Source organism: Neophocaena asiaeorientalis, unplaced genomic scaffold (assembly GCF_003031525.2).
Source record: "Neophocaena asiaeorientalis asiaeorientalis breed wild unplaced genomic scaffold, Neophocaena_asiaeorientalis_V1.1 scaffold64, whole genome shotgun sequence".
In the NCBI taxonomy this organism is placed as follows: domain Eukaryota; kingdom Metazoa; phylum Chordata; class Mammalia; order Artiodactyla; family Phocoenidae; genus Neophocaena; species Neophocaena asiaeorientalis.
In genome coordinates, this window is record NW_020185334.1 from 4,878,235 (window position 1) to 4,897,797 (window position 19,563).

The window sequence follows — 19,563 nt, forward strand, 5'->3', positions numbered from 1 at the left end:
CGCCCTGCGAGCCAAGGTAAGAGCCCGCCGGGCCACTCTCCCGACCCTCCTCTTCTTTCCCTCGCGGCGCCCCGGACGCCTGCGGTTGAGCGTCTGGAGCGGCCTCGGTAGCCCTGGGGCGCCGGCTCCCGCCCCGGCCCCTGCGCCCAAGAAGCTGCACTTGGGCTGGGGGAGCCCCCTGGCTCCTAAATGTACCCTCCAGGCTGGGCAGAGTGCGCGTTCGCTCCGCTCTTGCTCCTGGGGTGGGGGGGGCAGTCGTTTCGGTTTGCTCCCACTCTAGCCTCTCAAGCCCGGGAATCACGTTGAGTCCTTGCACCCAGTTTTGTAAAATTATTTTCACTTGGCGCCAAGGGCTCGTCGGGGCGGGCGGGGACGGAGTCGCCACTTCCACCCCCGAAGAAAACAACTTTCCCCTGCGCTGACCTCCCTCCCTTCCTCTCTCGCCGGCAGGTGTGCGGGGCCTCCGGCCAGTTCGAGTTGGAGATCCTTTCCATGCAGAACGTGAACGGGGAGCTGCAAAACGGGAACTGCTGTGGCGGCGCCCGGAACCCGGGGGACCGCAAGTGCTCCCGCGACGAGTGTGACACGTACTTCAAAGTGTGCCTCAAGGAGTACCAGTCGCGCGTCACGGCCGGGGGGCCCTGCAGCTTTGGCTCAGGGTCCACGCCTGTCATTGGGGGCAACACCTTCAACCTCAAGGCCAGTCGTGGCAACGAACGCAACCGCATCGTGCTACCTTTCAGTTTTGCCTGGCCGGTGAGTGACGGCCGGGGGGCGGACGGACAGTGGCTTGCACCCGTGGGCCGAGCTCTGCTTTCTCTTGCGAGAGGAGAGGGATTTAAAGGGCCTTGGCTGGAAGCTCGGCGCTAACCCGGGATGTCTCTGTGGTGGCGGGGTTAGGGAGCCGAGGCTCTGTAGCTAGATCTCGGCAGGCCCCAGCCCCAGTGCTTTTTGCTAAGCGCACGAAAGTGGGACCCCAGAGCGGATGGTGGGGCAAGGCTCCTAGGAAGGCCGGTTGAAACTTACAACGTGAAGGCCCGAGAGTAACCGCCCGAGCCAGGAGGTCATTATAGATGATCTTTGCTCAGCCTTATTAAACCTGATGCGCCGGGGAAGGCGGCTCGGCACAGTTCTGGCCTCCGAACGCCGTCCAAATTGGCACCCTCGCGTTTCCCGTGAGCAGCCGGGAGGGCGGGTGTGTCCTTCCTGGAGGGTGTGGGGAGCCCACTTCCCGCTGCTCCCCGGGAGATTTCGGTGCGTGCGGGGGCGCGCTCTGGGCTGAGTGTAAGGCCGGGGGGCGGCCGCCGCCGGGGGGGCGGCCGGGCTTTCCCCAGAGCTGTGGGCACGGGAGCCACCCGCCCCCTGTCGGCCCCTTCCTGCCCTCGCCCCCGCGCGGTGTAGCCCTTCTGGCCTCACTAACAGCGGTTCCCGGGCTCTGGAACAGCTGTGTTTGCAAACTTCCCCGGGAAGGGCGGGGGTGCGCCCTCGTCCGGTGGGCGCGCGGGCCCCGCGAGCGTCGGGGGGCGTGCTGAGGCCTGGAAGGGGCGGCCCAAGCGAGGCAGCCCCTGCGGGTGCAAGTGCACAGACCCACGACTCCGGAGCCGCTTGAGGCTCGGGCCCCGCTGGCCGATCCTGCAGCGAGGCCCTGGCAACGTCTCGAAACGGGTGGAAGGAAGATGAGTGTGATTGCAGAAGGGGAGGAAAGGGGAAAATGTTGGTGCCCTCTGCCCCGCTCCTGCCGTCCAGGAGGCGTGACTCAGTACCAGGACTGGGGCTTGGCCCGGCCTGTGCTGGGCGGGTGGGTGGTGAGAGGGGGAGGTCGGTGCCCTGGGGAATACTCTTCGCCACGTGCTCTGATGGGGCGCACTCTGCTGCCTCCTATCGCGGGCTAGGGCTGCGATCGCAACTGTGGGAAGGGAGGGGAGAGAGTCGGCCTTGGAGTACGTGAGAAGCTCGGAGTGCCTCTCAAGGCCCACGTTGACTGGGGCTGGCGTTATAAAGTGCCCTCTGCCTGGGTGGGATGAGACATTTATCAGAACATGCCATTAAAAGGGGCTTATAAAAACCTGTGGTTTGTGGAATTCTCTGAGAATGGAGGACTGAGTCTGTTGTGGGATCTCATTTTTACAAAGAGTGTTTATCTTGTTTGTTAATCCCCTTTAGGGAGAACTTTAAGCTAAAGAGGTTGGCCGCTTTTTAATCTGGCTGGGCCCAAGTTGACTGTGACGACTGACCGCCCTTGGCCTTGTCCGTGTGTTTGGAGGTAGGGGGGAAGGGGCCTGCAGGTGGTTGCACCCGCCTGGAGGATCAGTCTGGAGCCCCTCGCTTTTCACAAGACCATAAAAGGAATCTTATTACTGATGTGGAAAAGCTGCAGGGCTGGCTGAGGTTCATCTTGGAGAGGAGGGTCAGAGAAATGGCTGGGATGAACACAGAGAGCCTTGCTCCCCTGGCTGGCCGGGGAAAGTGACCCAGAAGGTGTGTCTGCCTCCTTTTGACACTTGGCAGAGAGCCCGAGATGGGGAAGAGCGGCCGTGGTGTGTGAGGGCAGGGAGACGATTGATTTGCTGGTGCTTGTCTGTGGTTTCAGGCCCTGCGGGTCACCAACCATGAAATAGACTCTCGGCTTTTCTAGAATGGGGGAGACGGCTGGAGCTCACACTGAGAGAGTGGTTCTTTTGAAGCTGGGCCAAATGCCTGCTTCCCTCCTAAACAAGTCCCCACCCCACCGCCCCAAAAAGGCCTGCTGTGCAGCGTAAGCTTGACTTCCCAAGAGAGAGTGGAGGTGGGGTGTGCCGTGTTATTCTCCCCAGCACGGCTGGAGAAACACCACTGTCTGTAACTTTCGAGAATGATTCCAGTGTGAGTGTTAACTGAAGTGAAAGCACTTAGGCAGCTGGATTAGTACCGAAGTAGATCGCACAGCTTCATTCAGTTTGGCAATTAAATATTAGCGAGCGTGTCTATTTAAAGCGGATATCTTAAATAGGTAATAGCTGAACTTGGTATAGAATTTCAAGATGGAACAAGGAGGATACAGGGTTTAAAAAAAAAAATCTAAACCACCTTGGACTTCCTGGCCCCTAAGCTTCTAACCCTTAGGCAGCCACAATTAGTGTCCACGTGGTTCCTCCCAAGTTTGCTGACAGTGGCAGAGAGGTGGTTCAGGGTGCACAAAAGAAGGTCACTTTAGAAGGTGGTGTAATTATGTGTTTTGTCTGGAATTATGGCCCCAATCAAACAGCTGCTTGTGTTCTGAAGAGGAAGAGGAGAAAACGATTTGGTCAGATCTGAAGTGTAATCCACAGGCCAGTGTCCTTGTGAGAAGCTCTGTGGTGTGGGCCTGCCCTCCAGACAGTATCTGATTGTGTCCCACTTGGGGTCCACTGCCCGAGCCGCAGCCTGGTGATGGTTTTCTTTCGTGGCTTCTAATAAGCATAGCAGTGCTGCTCAGAGGGGCTTGACTTGAAGCAGTAGCCTGATTTATGATCCTCCAATCAGGGGACCCAGCGATAAGACCATGCATTATCGGAGGTAATTAGGCTCAACGGGAAATGATTGGGGAATAACCATTTAGAAATCACTGAAATGGTTAAGTTGCACTTCCCAAAATTAGTACTAAATCCCAGGAGTGCCTGATAATTAAAAGTACATTAGTGTAATTACCACTACCCAGTCCCAAAAGCTTTTTAGGAACTCCAGAACCCCAGTTAGCTGTACTGATGCTTTGCTGGCCCTGGAGTGAAGTGAATCTGGAGAAATTTGGGGGGAAGCAGTTCAGGTACCTGGTCTCTTGGTCTCATATTTAAATGCCATTGACATTGACAAAAGACTTGCTGAGATCAACTTCCATCTTTTAGGAAAACCCAGTGAAGTGTGATTCTTGCATACCAGAGGGATGCCAGCTTTGGCATCACACTTGAGGCCTGAATGACCAACGGCCAGGGGTTTGGGTAAATCGGATGCTATAAGGTTAGTCGCAGACCGTAACTGACATGCCCTTGCCTTTATGCCTTCCTCTGTGCTTTCGGGTCCCTAGGCCTCTGCAGATGGGTAGCCACGTGGAGGGATGGGATTCTCATTTGAACTGGCTCCTCTCTGCAGTCAGAATGTGCCACCCACGTGGTCAGCATGCGTGCATACAAATAGCACACGTGTGTACGTGCTCAGAGCGAGCGACTTTCTGTGTATGGGGAAAACACCCTTTGCCCTAAGATACCTACCTCGAACTAAAGTGATGAAATGATATGTCTGCATTGCAAAACCAGGCTGGAGAGAAAGTTGAGCTATGCCTGCTTTGTACTGAGTGTCTGCAGAATGGCTACTCCCCACATGGAATCCCTATTCAAGGTACTTGGTTTCTGATCGTTCTTTCCTCTTCCAGGTGTAACCTCTGTGTGTTCTTCCTCCTTGTTGTCTTGTTTCTTAGCAACTTATTCAAACCTCCAGTACTTATAGGAGTTTACAACCCACCAGCTCCACACCCATAATTCTATAGGGACTTCAAGCATTTTTCAAGAATGGTGAAGCTTTTGGCATGGAGGCTGTTTGGGGGAGTTGGATGGTTAAGGAGGAGAGGCAGCAGCCACTCACAAAGCATGTAGCCTCCCAGAAAGCCAGCAATCTGAATGCTGCCTAAAATCTTTACAGCAAATAGTTGTAAGGGACCTTTTGGATGGAAGGTATGTGGAAAGTTTAGCATAGAGGAAAAATGTTATTCATGAAAAAACGAAGCCAAGGCAACAGGGAGTCTTCACGTCCTGATCTGAAAACAGGAATGCAAACAGAGGTCTTGGCCGGATTCATAGCAGCCACTGGCCCATTGTAGGAGGGCCAGAACCTGGTTCCAATGCCAGGCTTTCAAGATCAGTTACAGTGTAAGAATGCGTAATCTCTGGATGTGCATACAAGCAGCATGGTAATCCATAAAGGCAAATATTCCTGAGAACTCCCCCTTGGTAAACGTTCAGAGGCATGTCCCTACACTCTGCCCCTTCAACCCCCAGGGTGAGGTTCCAAGCTGCTCCAGCTTTTAAGTACATTAAAAAAAAAAAAAAATTAGCCCTAAACAAACCTAACCTCGTTTGCAACTTTAGGAAGATGTTTGTTTTAGTATGCATGGGAAGTGATGATTCTTGTGTTTTCTAGAATGGTAGAGGCGGAGGGGTAGGGTTCTGTGTTCAGAAATGTCCTGCCTCTAGCTTGGCATGGGGCGGGGGTGAGTGGCTGTGTTGTGACTTCTTGCTGGTTTCTGATCACCGCCTGCACTACCCTGCCCTGTGGCCCTTGTTTCTATGGCACCAGTGACATTTGTCTCTGGTGCACTGCGTGTGCTGGGAGGACACAACAGCGTGGCTCGCAGTGGTTAAAAGTGGCACATAAATAGTCAAACATTCAGGGCCCTCTATCAGTTCAGCCCAGTCTTTATGCGCTTCTGGTAAACGAGTAGAAAGGCATCTTGTTCAGGCTTGCTCTGTGTGAACCGGACGGTTGTGCTTGGCTGGTTTCTCGGTATTCTATCTATTAACCTCGCCACCCTTTTGTAACTGGTGCATTTAATTATCAGTGGGATGCTTTTCAAACAGGTAGGGGTAATGATGGGAAAAGGGGTGGGGGGCCTCTCATTGAGAGTCTCAAATCTGGATATGAGCTTCGGGGCCCTGCTTGGTGAGTCTTTGAGGTGGGCTTTCATGAGAAAAATCACCCTTTGTAACCAGATCAGACTCTATTGAAATGTCAAGCCCTGCAGACTAAATTGCTTTCTGTGACTGAGGTCTCAGCCGGGATGCCATGGGGTGGCTGTCCTCCCTCCGTGCCTCACCTTGCCCAAACCCTGCCACACATGAATCGTTGGAGCGAGCGCGCATGTACCCACTCATGACATCTCTGGAGCCTTTATTGAATACGTTTGTGCTTGGAATGTTTTATACTCCGGCCACCCAGACGCAGGCAGGACAATAGTGTGGCCGAATTGACTGAAATGAGGATTACGGGGAATAATGCAGCCGCTGTACAAATAATGCAGATACAGGGCCAGCCACAGGAAGCGACAGTTGAGTCAGCAGAGCACAGGGCCCCAGACCGACCTGGGGCCGATGCCTCTGTACAATGGCCCTGTGGGCGCTCCCAGGGCGCGCTCCCTGCCGCCTGCCCTGCAGCCCGGGCTTTTGGATGCCGCACGTGTGCCGTTTGCATGGTGGGCTGTTTGTGTCCATCAGCTTGGCAGGAGGGGAAGCAGCAGCTTCTCAGGGCTCGGTTTGGCTGCCACTGTTGCCAGGAAGAGGAAGCTCTCAGCTGCCAGCACAATTACCTTTGTTTCTCACATCCCCCCTTCTTAATATGGCAATTAAGTGCTTACCACTCCGCCTGGTGCCAAGGTAACCACCATGGGGCTGGATGGGCGCGGAACACAGGCCTCCCGCAGCCCCAATGCCAAGGGTGGGAGGAGGCGCCGGGGGCCTTTCAATGCCAGGACCCTCCTGGAGGTAGAGTTCCATGGGCATCCTCCCCAGAGGTCCTCCTGAAAGCTGACCATTGCTCCTTCCTGCTGCACGAGAGTGAGAACCAGCTGCCGTGTTGCCAGGTTTCCCTAGAGCTGGGAAGGACAGAAGCGATTCACACTGTGAACCCAGACTGAAGATCTGCTGGCTGCCCATCCCTCCTGCTTTACCCCCAGGCCATTTTTCTGGAAAAATGTAAGGAAAAATAGATGAATGCCAGGTAGCTTTTTATAAGAATCGTGTTCTCCTAGTTTGAAACCAAGAAAAATCCAGGTGTTTGCTGTCTTTTATGTTTTTTGCGGGTTGGTTTTTTTTTTTTTTGTATGAACTTGTTAATAAGTTGAAACACCTGCCCGTCATCTTGCCTGCACCCCTTCCCAAGCCGTGAGAAGGGCCTTGGGACTTGGCCTCTCTAGGGTTAGGCTTGCAGTGGCCACTTGGGGGTGATGTGATTGTAGTGGAATGCCAGTTTGGGGCCTGGTACCTGGCCTTGATGGCATAAGGTGCACATGATCTGGATCCCGGAGTCGGGATGTACATTCTGGGATGTACAGAGGGCAAGTGTGGGCCTGGGAAAACTTAAAGTTCCCTAGCAACCAATAATCATTGCCAAATTATCTTGATTGTTGATCTATAGTGTGGGGTTGGAGTGGGAGCTTAAGAGTGCCTCCTAATAGGAGCCTTGGAGAGAATCCTTTTCTCTGAAGGCTGGGTGGGAGGAATCCTTCTGCCCCAGGAGGTGAGTCCTAGAACCACAGTCCCTTCTCTGAAACAAGGGAGAGAGACGGTCCAGGGCTGCTGCTTGATTTTTCTACCAACGCCTCGTTGTCAGTGCTGCAGCCCCCAGCCCCTGCCCCACCTTCACCTCCTAGAAGGCCGTTCATGGGGAAATCATGCTGCCAGCTGGTGTCAAGGGTTCTGTACTCCTCTTTCCCCTCAAGGTGGGGCATGCTGGTCAGCGACTTCTGAGATCTCCCAGTTCTGGAAGGATGAGTCCGGGAGAGAGCCTGACCTTCTAGGATCTTGTGCAAGAACCAAGGATGCCCTCTCCCTTGAGCTTTAAGCAGAGTTACTACTGTCACAGCAGCTCGGTCCCGGGATGCCTTCCCTTTCTGTGGGGTTGTGGGCATATCATGTGTTTACTGCTTGTACAAGTCTGAACAAACTCCCGGGTACCAGTGCATTTAATCAGAGGATTAATTACAACAATATGTGGAAGTGGAGAACGTGGGTCTCGACGTGACCAGCAAATGAAGGGCTTCATTATCCAGAATCAGACCCACATCTGGCCTCATTTGGACTTGGCTGTCATGTCAAATCAGTAGAGAAACCTCTAATTTCTTGGTGCTCTCAGGGAAGAGTCTGGTAATTTGTAGGAAGTCCTAAGAAACACAGAGGCAGTAAATAAGGTGTAACTTTCACTAATAAAACACCAGTGACGACAGCAATGAATTTGGACCTCTGGCCACTTGCAGGGGAGGGCTGGGTATGTGCCCCGGCTTGCCCAGTTTTGCTTGCTTTTCTGAGCATTTTCCCACAGTTATCAGTGAGCGAAATGGAATCCTCTGCTTTGAGTATGAAACATATTTCGGCTGAATTCCAAGGCGGGGTCTATCACAAGATATTTTTCTGTTCAGAGACCTGCTGGGTCGCTGTGTGAGCAGTAAGCTTGCTTTGAGTTATGAATGAAGTTCCTTTTTTTTTTTTTTCTTCCCCCCTCTGTTTTTGCCTTCACCTTGTAGGTGGCATTGTATTATTTGATCAATATACGCTACTATTTCCGACGTACTGGTACCTGCCGTTGACAAGGCGGGGATACATAAAAGGGTTCACGTGCCTCTCCTCCCTACTCTCTACCCCTTTGGATACATTTCCCCAGCGCCAAGATAGCAGAAGTTTTCTTGAAACCCTGGTGTTTTGTGAGACTGACCTCATTCTAAATTACAAATGAAGATTTGAGTAAAAGTGGGAATTTGCTAATGGCTTGGATTTGGCAGTGGGGGGCGGGGCACGGGGAGGAGGTGGAATTCTGAGATAAGCCTGGAAGATAAAAGGTACCTTCAGTAGAATGGCTGGCATCCCGCCAGTGTCCAGGGAATTTGTTTAGTTAGTGGACTCTGATTATTCCTGGAATGTTAGATCTTATTGACAGATAAGTTTATCAATAAATACAACCCATGGGGTGCAGCTCTTTCTTCCTTTTATACTTTGGTCCCTAGAGTCCGCCCCCCCTGCACCCCCAAGTTAGGTTACCGCCTTTGTCTTCAGAGTCTATTTGCACCTACCCACCCCTCCTGCTTCCTGGAGTCACCTGATACTTGTGGGAGCCGAGATGGTCTCACACAGACAGGGCTTTCAAAGGGGTTCTGCAAAGGAAAAGGGGCCTCCCTGGGGACCTCCCCACCATGGCCCAGAGTGTAACAGCAATCCCCAGCCCTCCTCACTGGGTGAGCGCCTCCACTCCCAGGTACAAACACCTGGTTTGGTTAGCTTAGAATCAATTCTTTGTGTGGTTTTCTCAAGCACAAGGGTTAGAGTCTGGAAAGTTTAGGAAAAGCATACGCAAAGTGTGTACAAGTCTAGGGAGATGGCATTTCTTGGTCGGGACTTTAGGCTGCATGAGGACCGCGGTGGGCCCGGTGTCTTTTGCCACCCTGGGGTGGGTGCTAGGGGGAGGGGTGGGGAGTCGGTCTGGACCTAAACACCCAAGACCTCACTTCGACAGCAAATACAGTTTCCATTTTGGCTGCATGGTTTTGTTTGGCAGGGCGTGCAGGGAGGCCGAGAAGGCCTGACCTTTGCGAGCTGACCCCCGTTTCTGAATACTGAGCTGTTGTTTATCTGTGTTACAGAGGTCCTACACTTTGCTTGTGGAGGCGTGGGATTCCAGCAATGACACTGTCCGTAAGTATCACAGCCATGGGCTGAGCGCGTGAGTCTGGAAGCACAGAGCTTGGCACCGGTGCTTGTCAGAGCTGGACGGAGCTGTCCCCAGGCTGCTTCAGAGCTCTTCTGCCACTGCCCCTGCCCCCCCTCCCCCCCAGCCCCGTGGAGTCTTTTTCCATCGATTCCCCTAGAATTTTCGCTTGGAACATTAAGTGGCCAGGACAGATCGCCAGTTAACTCAGTCCCTGAATACGGCCCCTAGATTATCTTTGGGATAGAGATCTTAATGGTTTTACAACTCTAAAACCTTGTAGACTTGCGAAAGGATCAAAGTAGTGACTTTTTAAAAGTCCATTTAAAGTTTAAGTGAGCATTTAATCTCTCATCGGAAAGATAAAGCCCGAAGAGGTGGCTTTGGGCTCTAAAGACCGACCTTGAATTTCACTTGTTGGGCAGGTGAGCCCCCAGCCGGTCAGGGTTTCCCACACTGTGCATGACAGGTGTTCCAGTGCCTCACGGCCATCACACTGGCCTTGTCCCCTTCTGAAAGGTGGCTCTGTTCTCAGCGCAGGCTGCTTTTCAGGGCTGCTGGGAGTCGGTGGGTGCTGGGCTTGGGGGAAGCCCTAGAGGATGCCGGTAGAAACGGCAGCATCTGTTTGGCTTAGAACGGAGTCTTTGCTCTTGGATTGTAGCTTCAAAATACGTTTCCCCTCCCTCGCTGAGACTGCCAGCCAGTTCCCTTTTTGCCAGCAGGATCTGGGTGGTTGTCATGGGAAAACTTGATTCACGCTGAAACCTGAGTCTGTGCAAGAGGAGGGGTTGACCAGCCTGGTGTCTCTGTGTGCCCCCCGATCCCATCCCTCTCTCTGCGTGTCTCATCCTCTCTGACCCTTGGTGTGTTTGCTGCTAAGAACATTTCCCCCTCTTCTCGCCTTGCTTTTTCCTTCCTGACTCTGGGACTGGTGAATAACCAGAGAGGGCACAGTGAGGGCTTAGAATCCGAGAGGCAGCCGCTGCCCAACTGTCTCGCTGGCCCACCTTGAGCCGCTCGATCACTGCTGAGCCCCGGTTGCCAGAAGCTTCAGGCCGTTTGGGTCACTCCTTGTGCTTTGGCACCTGAAGTCCAGATCCGTGGACCTTCCTCCCCGAGTGATACCCCCGTCCTGCTGTTGGTGGAGGGAGGGGAGGCAGTGACCTGCCTGGGCTGTGGCTGATGCCAGTCAGGGTCCTGGGCACCTGTTTGTTCTCTGTTCCCTCTCCTGCCACACGCGTTGTGGGCTGGGTGAGCATTATGTCACTGACCTGCTTACAATGGTAACTGTACATTGGGAAGATGGGGGATGGGGAGGGGGATACAGGCTCTTCAGATGTCCTGGTGCAGATGTTAACACAGGCTGGCCGGTGGCGTGAGCATCCTTGAGGTTGACCCTGGCTCCTGGTAAGAGCTGGGTTAGGACACCTGTCAGGGTGTGCAAGGGGCCCCTAGTGTTTGCAGGGCCCTTCCTGGGCCTTCCACCAGCCCACGGGTCAGGTAGCTGTTCCTCTGGAAGCTGGTGCCCCTCCAGAGCTGCCCACGGTTGTCTGCCCCATTTTGGGGTTCTGGAGCCTCTCCTCTCTTGCTAAGAGGTAAAATCACTGGAAGGACACAGGAAGACTTGGGGTAGAGATAAAGGGCGTTCAGCCGTCTACTCTTGAAGGAGAGGGGTTGCCTCAAAGTCACGGAATGCCCACTGCAGGGCATTGATCCTCCTTTTTTTTTTTTTTTTTTTTTTTTTTGCGGTACGCTGGCCTCTCACTGCTGTGGCCTCTCCCGTTGCGGAGCACAGGCTCCGGACGCGCAGGCTCAGCGGCCATGGCTCACGGGCCCAGCCGCTCTGCGGCACGTGGGATCTTCCCGGACCAGGGCACGAACCCGTGTCCCCTGCATCGGCAGGCGGACTCTCAACCACTGCGCCACCAGGGAAGCCCGAGCCTCACTTTTGTGACCCTGGTGAGGAGGGACGGGGGTTTGCTGGGAGTGGCTTATCCACGTGCTTGTGCAGCCTTCCTTTTGTGATGCTTCCAAAGTATCTCGGATTCCAGCATATTCAGAACCAAATGTGTCATCTTCCCTCCCCAAATGCAGAGCCCGCCTAGGGCCCTTTATGGATGACTGACACCAGCATTTGAACGCCCAGTACCACAAGCCAGAAATCTGGACAGCACCTCCTGTGTACCACCCTCTCTTAGCATCAGTATCTAATCCACCTCCAAGTTCTGAAAATCTTATGTCCAGTGCTCCACACCCAATCCTGACTGGGTTTGCCTCCCTCCACCTCCCCTGCTGCTACCCTGGTCCATGTCACCATCTGCTTACGCCTGAATTCTTACAGTAGCGGCTGAATTAATGCACCCCTATCTACTCTGGTCCACCTCCAGCGCTTTCTCCATTTTCCTGCCATCTTGACCTTTTCAGAGCATAACATTTGAGTGTCACCTTTACTGAGAGCCACTTGGTTACTTCCTGTTGCCCTTGGGACAGATCTTTGTGTGGCCCCAAAGCCCCTTGCATGGCCCAGTCTTGTCTCCCTGCCAGCTCCATCTCACATGCCACGTTGTCATCTGTCATACCTGTATTCTCTCAAACCCCACCAGTCAGCTTTCTGTCCTCAAATGCATCACATTCTCTCCTGCCTCAGGGCCTTTGCACGTGCTGTTCACACTGCCTGGAATGTTTTGCTTTTACTCCCTTCACCCTCTGTCCCTCCCAAGGCACTGTCCTCCATGAGGGCAGACGCTGAGGATGTGTAGCAACCCAACTAGGGTTGGCTGCTCTTTGGGGACCAAACAAGGCTTCAGATTAGAGGCAGAGCCCTGAGCTTGGGAACAGAGAATTCCTTCTCACGTCAGCTCTGCAATGAACCCTTGGGAGCAGAGCCTGGCCCAAGTGAAACCCAGGTGATGTACACGTGTTAGAAAGTATTTTCTGAGGCCAGCCCTCCAAGGTCGTTGCTATTGCATTTCAGCACTGCGCTATATAAGGGTGCAGATCTTACTCTCTCCCCCAGAGCAAATGATTTCAGTTTCTCGTTCTGATAAGTAGATACGTAAACACAGGTTGGCATACTTAGGACCAGGTTTTCCTTATACTGTAGCCTTCTTGGTTAAGGTTTGTGGTTGGCGTGGTTGCAGGCTTCTGCTCAGACTCGCCTCTCATCCCCTCCTCCTTGGCCTGCAAGGCTGTTGTGGGTTCTTTGTGCTCCATCTTCATGCAGTTCAAGGTTGTAGGAAGGCCTGGTAATATCCCCTTCCAATCTTAAAGCTGGGCTATCAACTGAACTACCCCAAAAACACTGGTAATGCCCTGAGCTGATAGGAAGTGTGATTCAGGCGACAGCAGCTTAGAAGAAGCATCTCTGTAATCCAGATGCCAGAAAGTGTGTCACAGACACACTCAACTCCCTCTGGGCCCTTAGGAAAAATCTGTCACGCAGGTGTGAAGTTAGTTATACAGACCTGTGAGCCCCATTGAGGATTCTGAAATGATGTCTTCACAGCATTTCCCGGAAATAGAAAGCATACCAAACCACTGACTGACATGTCAGCCTATGCCTTTAGGATAACCCCGGACTCTTGTCTGAATTGTTTGTTGTTGCAGCCTGCCTGAGAAGGAGCCATGGCTAGTGTGTTTAAGTAATCCCTTTATTAAGATCTCATCATCACATGGTAATAGCTCACTACACTTTTTCATTGAACCAGCAGAGGAAGCACACAGTTAATGCAGGGACATTTTTGTCATTCTTTGGCCCATGTTTATTTGCAAAACTCAGGTTAGGAAAGCGTCCTCTGCAAGTGCTTCATGCGTGCCAGGGTGTAGGTCTGCAGGTATTCAGGCTTGTTCAAGGCCCGTCTTGCCCACAGGTAAAGAGCCCAGAGGGTGAGGGCTGGGGCGCTGTTGGAAGTGGAGTATGGCCGAAGCTGCCCAGGAGTGCCCGTCTCCTGGTCACCTGTGGGGTTTGCCTAGCCTTGCAGATGAGCACAGGCCTAGAAAAACAGGGGTGTAGGTGGATACGAATCACAAAGACACTGCAAGCAGGTCCTAACGGTCTCTCCAAGGTGGCCTTGAATTTGACAAGGCGTCAAGGGTTGGTGCTGGCAGGTTTAAGAAAACAAACACAGGACCAGGGTGGGTGCTGACTCGGGGCCTTGTTTCCTTTTCACGCCCCTCCCCTGAACTCCTGGCACCTGGAGTTTGGAGCTATTTTTGTACCCGTCTCTTCTCATACTAAGTGATAGGTGACCCCAGGGCAGGGACCACTTCTTCCTCCTGGACCTGTTTGGGCCCCAGGCGTGTCTCTTTTCCTCAGTAGGCGCTCTTTAAGGAGTCTGACCCTCAGTCTACCTGTCTGTAAACTGGGATGAATGCTTTTCCCATCTGCCTTCTGGGCAAAGGTGAAAGGTGAAATGCATCAAGTTCATGGTATTGTTATTTAAATGCCAGCTTAAGAGGTGACAAAGTTTATAATTAAAAAAAAAAATTACTCTTTGGCTTCCAGTGAAGAGTTTGGAAATAGACACAGCCTTTCTAAAGCAAGACACAAAACTCTAAAGCTAGAAAAGAAAGATTGCTAACCTTTACCTGGAATAATGAAATTTCTTCAAGAATAGCCTTCCATAAGGGGCCACTTTCTATCACATGTAAAGAGCTTTTGCAAACCAGTATGACCAAACAGCGCAGTAGAAAAGTTGGCAAAGGAGAGGAACAGATTGAAATTCAGAGGAGCTGATACACATGGTTTTGTCAAAAGGGTGCTCACCATCACTTAATTAAATACCCATTAAATCAGAAAGTCTGATAACGCAATGTTGGCACTGCTGTTGGGAAACAGTTTCCTTTGCTGGTGGGAGGGCAGACAGATGGGGCTTTTGTTCCTGGTGGTTTGGGTTTTCTGGGCGGAAGTGTGTTGGTTGTGTGTGTCTTCTTCGATCCAGCACTTCCATTTCTGGGATATTTCTTTTTTCTAGAACCACATACAGGCAAATATGTTCAAGGGTGTTCCCTGTGGCTTTGCTTAATAGCCAAAGGCCAAAACAACCTCAGTGCACATATTGGGAACTAGGTAAATGATTTCACTTTATTTCCAGATGAAGAAATGCTACATGCCCAGTAAAAAGGGTAAATGTATGATGGGGAGGGAGATGAATGGCTCATTTTTTGCCCTTTTGTGTTGTTTGAATTTTGTGCCGTGTGCATTTGTTGTTATTAAAAGTCATCAAAATGGTGGGGGGAGAAAGCTCTGATGTCTGATGTAAATGTTGGTGTGATTAATCCTTTTTTTTTTTTTTTTTTTCCTCTAGAACCCGACAGCATTATTGAAAAGGCTTCTCACTCAGGCATGATCAACCCCAGCCGGCAGTGGCAGACGCTGAAGCAGAACACGGGGGTTGCCCACTTTGAGTATCAGATCCGCGTGACCTGTGATGACTATTACTATGGCTTCGGCTGCAATAAGTTCTGCCGACCCAGAGACGACTTCTTTGGCCACTATGCCTGCGACCAGAATGGCAACAAAACATGCATGGAAGGCTGGATGGGCCCTGAATGTAACAAAGGTGTGTGTGGGCGTGCCTGGTGGGTTAACCAGCTCCTGGTGGCTGTCACTTTGGGTGTCATGTTCTCACCCCCCTGCCATCAGGTGGCTTTCTTGGGTATGGTGAGATTTGGGCTGTTTTCTAGGCCTGAAGCACGAAGATGCCATTGCTACCCCATCCCCCAGACGCTCTGAGCATTGGCTGCTAAGATCTCCTTCTCTGGAGCGTTGTCCTTGGCCAAACAGGTGCCACTCCACGCCCCGTCCCTCCAGCTCACAGTCTGTGAATGGCTGACATGGGCGTAAGAAGGCCACAGCCCCCTTTGCGTTAACTCTGGGCTACAGTTCACACTCCAGAGTTTCCCCTGGGATCAGGCTGAGGCCAAGCTCCCGCTGAGACCACATTCTTGCTCAGCTTCTTCCCCTGCCCATCTGCCCTCTACCTCTTTCTCTGTACCCGAACCCCCTTCTCAGGCTCTGCTTTTTAAGGCATCCGACGCAAAACACATGCCAGGTGGGACTGGGTTAGCCCAGCCAATGTCTGAACAGCTTGTGAAAAATGACAGCCCTTGGGCTCAGGGTGGCCTTACGGCAGCTTTCACTGGGCATCTCTGGGAGCCGTGGTATTGAGGGGAGGGGGCGAGTGGTGAACTGAACGCCTCCACAGTGGGATAAACTTCCAGACCTCCTGTCTACTGTCCCAGCCCCGTCTATTAGAATACAGGGAGTTATCACATATTCACGGACATTCACAGAATTATCTGTGGTCTTTACCTTTACAAAGCTTCTAATTCATAGCAAATTGGTGTATAATTCTAGTCAACCATGTAATAGGCCCTCACCAACATTAACGCACTCTGCTTAGTTCACATAATTTGGTAAATTCCTGTAAGATACACTCAAGTTGAAAAATGAATTTTTGAACTGTGACTGAAGGGTAGGGCAAAGAGAGGAATTTGCAGGTCTCCTGGGCGATATTGCTTTCTTAAATAATTAGAGACAAGAGTGAAAAGGATGGCCTTCCTGGGATCCAAATGAAAGGATTGATAAAACATATTTTAAATAGTTGGTGTCCTAAAAATCAGTAACAATTACTTAAAAAGTATCTACCTACTATTTTTTAATGTCTGTTCAAAAACTTTTTTCAATAAAGGAAGCAGAATGGTTTTGTTGTGGATACTTTGCAAAAAAAAAAACAGGGACCACCAGATCTGGCCCGTGGATTAGCCTGCCAAGTGAAGCCGGCCTGGTTGGCTTTGTGAGTCCCATGGGATTTTTGAGACACCAGGCATTTATTTGGTCAGAGGGTTCTGAAGAGGCTGGGGTACAGAGTGGGAAAGATGACAGAGTTGAGGAAGGATGAGACCTCCTTTTGGCTTTTGGCGAGGGTGGGAATTGACCGGGAGCAGCATAGCTATTGTTCGGAGACTCCATGAAGCTCCCCTTCCCCCACCTGCTTGCCTGCATTTTGTCCCCAAATGCTATCATGTTTGAGGATCTGCTGGCATGGCCTTGAAGGTTAAAGCTGGGTTTGTTCTTGGGGCACCTCCCATCTTCCTCTTCTTGCAGTGGGCTTGATACGAGATCTCTTTAAAACAGTGGATTTTGTTGGCTTAATGGACGAGGTCATTCTCATGGTGGTGACAGTGTGAGAAACTGGCAGTGTGCTGACACATCCTTCTGTGTTTTTTTGTTTTTTTTACAGCTATTTGCCGGCAGGGCTGCAGCCCCAAGCATGGGTCTTGCAAACTCCCAGGTGACTGCAGGTAAACAACTAAAGTCTTTTTTTTCCTAATAATGACCCCTTTAATACAAGAGGAGGACTGACTTTATTGTGAATAAGCCTCATTTACTTTGGAGGACAAGAAAGCATTACCAAAAAAAAAAAGTAGGCACATCCGAAGCTTATTAAATTATACCAGCTGTCCAGTGAAATGCACATGCTTCTCTCTCCGGGGGGAAAAAAAAACTCTTCTGGGCATAGTCAGTGACTTCACGTATTAACGGTTCTGTAAATTGATAACTCGTTTTTATAATCTTCCCCTTAAAGTGCTAATGGACTAGATGGAGGGCTGTGGGTTTGGTTTTTGCGGCGGTCTCTCTCCTCCTCCACCCTTCAGCCCCCGCCTGGTTTTCTGTCTCCCAGCCCTCCCCCACTTCTCCCATCAATAGGGGAAAGTGGAGCATTCTTTAGAATGGGATTAGGACAATCTCCTGGCCCCTTTGCAGGCGGGAGCCTGGCCGGTGCTGAGAGGTTAATGGCTGCGCTGGAATCTTGTCAGTTGAGCCTGATGAATGTAGACTTTTGCTGCTGGCCTTTGAAGTCTGTTCTTTTATGGTCCCGGACAATGCAAGAAGCCAAATGGAGACCTCCCCCACGGCTTCCCGATTACAGTTTTTGGAACTTCTTGAAATGTACATCATGCCAATCTGGGAAAGGCTTGTTTCAGGAAATACTGTTGGTGTCTGTGGCATTTTGACATGATCGCCCACTTTACTCTCCTCCCAAATCTGAAGGATTAGCAGACACTCAATGGTTCCTTTGGGCCTGTCATGTTTTCCCCCAAAGCTACCCCAGTTTGAGCCCAGGGAAGCTTACGAATCCTTAGTCTAAACCAGTGCATCTCAAACTGACATTACCTGGGACTCTCGTGATGACACAGATCCTGATTCCATAGCTTGGGGTGGACTCAAGTCTCTGCATTTCTAACAAGCCCCCAGCAGTGCTGTTCTTGCTGAGTGGGCGGCGGGGGGAACCGTACTTTGGGATTCACTGCCCCCAAACCTCAGTACTCAGAGTGTCATTCCCTGAGTTAACCAGGGACGTGTGGAAATGCAGGCTGCTGGGTTGCCACCCCACACCCACGGAACCCCAGTCCCTAGGTTGGGCCCAGAAATCTGCATTTCGACAGGCTGAGCACAGCCACAGGATTTTGCCGCTCTGAAAATCCTGAAGACCCCTGTGGTCCTCCGCTGCCGCAGCTCGCCTCCCATGCAGCGGGGAGCTCTGGGGCTTGAAGCTGAAGTGGGAATCAGGGCAGCTGGAAACAAAACAAAACCAGGCTGGCCTGAAATTGTCTCTTCCTGCGCTTCAGAAAGATAAGTGTACTTTCTGGAAGACTGAAGGGCTTCGCCTGCGAACCCCCATCGCTGGTGGCAGCCGACTGTGGTGTTTAACGGCGTTACTGTCAAGCTTGGGGGCAGGCTCTTCTTCGTGAAGGTTGTTCGGGAGAGTCAGATCAGCCGTGCTCTCAGGGACTCTGCTGCGCCCGCTTCGTACTCAGCACGCGGGTGCTCAGCTCAGATGAGTATCAGTCAAGGGCGACCTCGATTTCTGCTCCTGTCATCAGAATAAACACACGGCTGCCTGGGGAGTGCCCTCCCAGCCAGAACAGCAGGCTTTGTTTCCAGAATTTAGGCCTTTCTCTTTCGAAGTCTCCCTCCCACTCCCTGCCTGGACTCGCAGGCCCTTATTTACTTAAGGTGTGACTTTCCCACACATCATTTGCATGGTCTCCCGGGCCATCTCCTTCTCCTTCCCTTGAAAAATCAAAACAGAACCTTCTCGCCAAGGAAGTTCTGGTTGCGTCCTGCTCCAGAAATAGCTGATGGCAAGTTACCTGTAAGTTGTCCTTCGGATCATGTATTGCAGAGGTGTGTTTTGTCTTGTTTTTTCCCCCACATGAGAAAACTTTACTGCTTCTCTTGCTCCCAGGTCGACCTGGAATCCCTTTTTCTGGGTGCACAGTCTTGCTTTATTGCGAGCCTGCCAATAATATCAGACTCAATTATGAATCATCCTGTGAGGAAAGTCACTTCAATTTCTCATGAGAACCTTAATCATATATTATTACACTGGGATAACCTTGTGGATGCCTCTTTTAGGGTCAGTATTTTCATTTGTTTTCTTTTGAAGTCATCCAGGGCCTCTTGCGGTTCCTTTCTTATGCTTGGGTATCCAGCTCTCACTGATTAAGAGCCGAGGCGGGTCCTCAGCTGCCTCTTATCCCTTGTATTAAGCAAATTGAAGAGGTGTAGTGATCCTTCATCTGGAAGGGAATGAGGGAAAGACTGTAAGAATAATGCTATTTCCCAATCAGTTCCTTCTTAATATCTACCTTTCAAACTAAGAATATCAGTCTTTACACAAGCATCCCCGTGATCTCCCACTAACTTGAGTGTCCACTCTTAAAAACAATTTCTACCAGAGGATTTACTTTGTTCTTATTTTACTCCTTTAATAGTGCCTTGTCATTTAGACCAGAGTTTCGTTTTAGATAAACCAGAATCCTCTGATTTTTAAACCACACAGCCTGGTGGTTCTTTGTATTGGGGCGTGGATGGCTTGCTCTTAGAAGTTAGGAAGTGGTGAGTCAGAATTCTCAGGGGCTGAGTTGACTCTCGGCCGTGGATGATTAGCGATTAGCTGGATCCCTGTAATTTTCCCATGACAAGGATTTTTAGCCCACCTCCAGCTCTCTGGACGCAGAAAGCCTTTCCTTCTTTGCGGAGGAGGCGATTCTGACCATGGCTTTCCCGGGTCCCGTCATGGAAATATTTGCTGGTCGCTGTTTCTGGCTCACCCCACCTTCACTCCACTGTGGGCT

General features: G+C 51.4%; 1 protein-coding gene across 1 annotated transcript in view; it reads left to right on the plus strand.

Annotated features, from left to right (window-relative positions):
- Window positions 1–6: 6 nt before the first annotated feature.
- JAG1 (jagged canonical Notch ligand 1) overlaps window positions 7–19,563 on the plus strand; it is a 35,280-nt gene continuing 15,723 nt past the window's right edge. Inside the window, exons 1-5 of the mRNA XM_024735447.1 lie at window positions 7–16; window positions 451–756; window positions 9,353–9,404; window positions 14,724–14,978; window positions 16,662–16,722. Coding sequence (XP_024591215.1) covers window positions 493–756; window positions 9,353–9,404; window positions 14,724–14,978; window positions 16,662–16,722 — 632 coding nt within the window. The 5' untranslated portion in view covers window positions 7–16; window positions 451–492. The remainder of the gene's footprint in view (window positions 17–450; window positions 757–9,352; window positions 9,405–14,723; window positions 14,979–16,661; window positions 16,723–19,563) is intronic.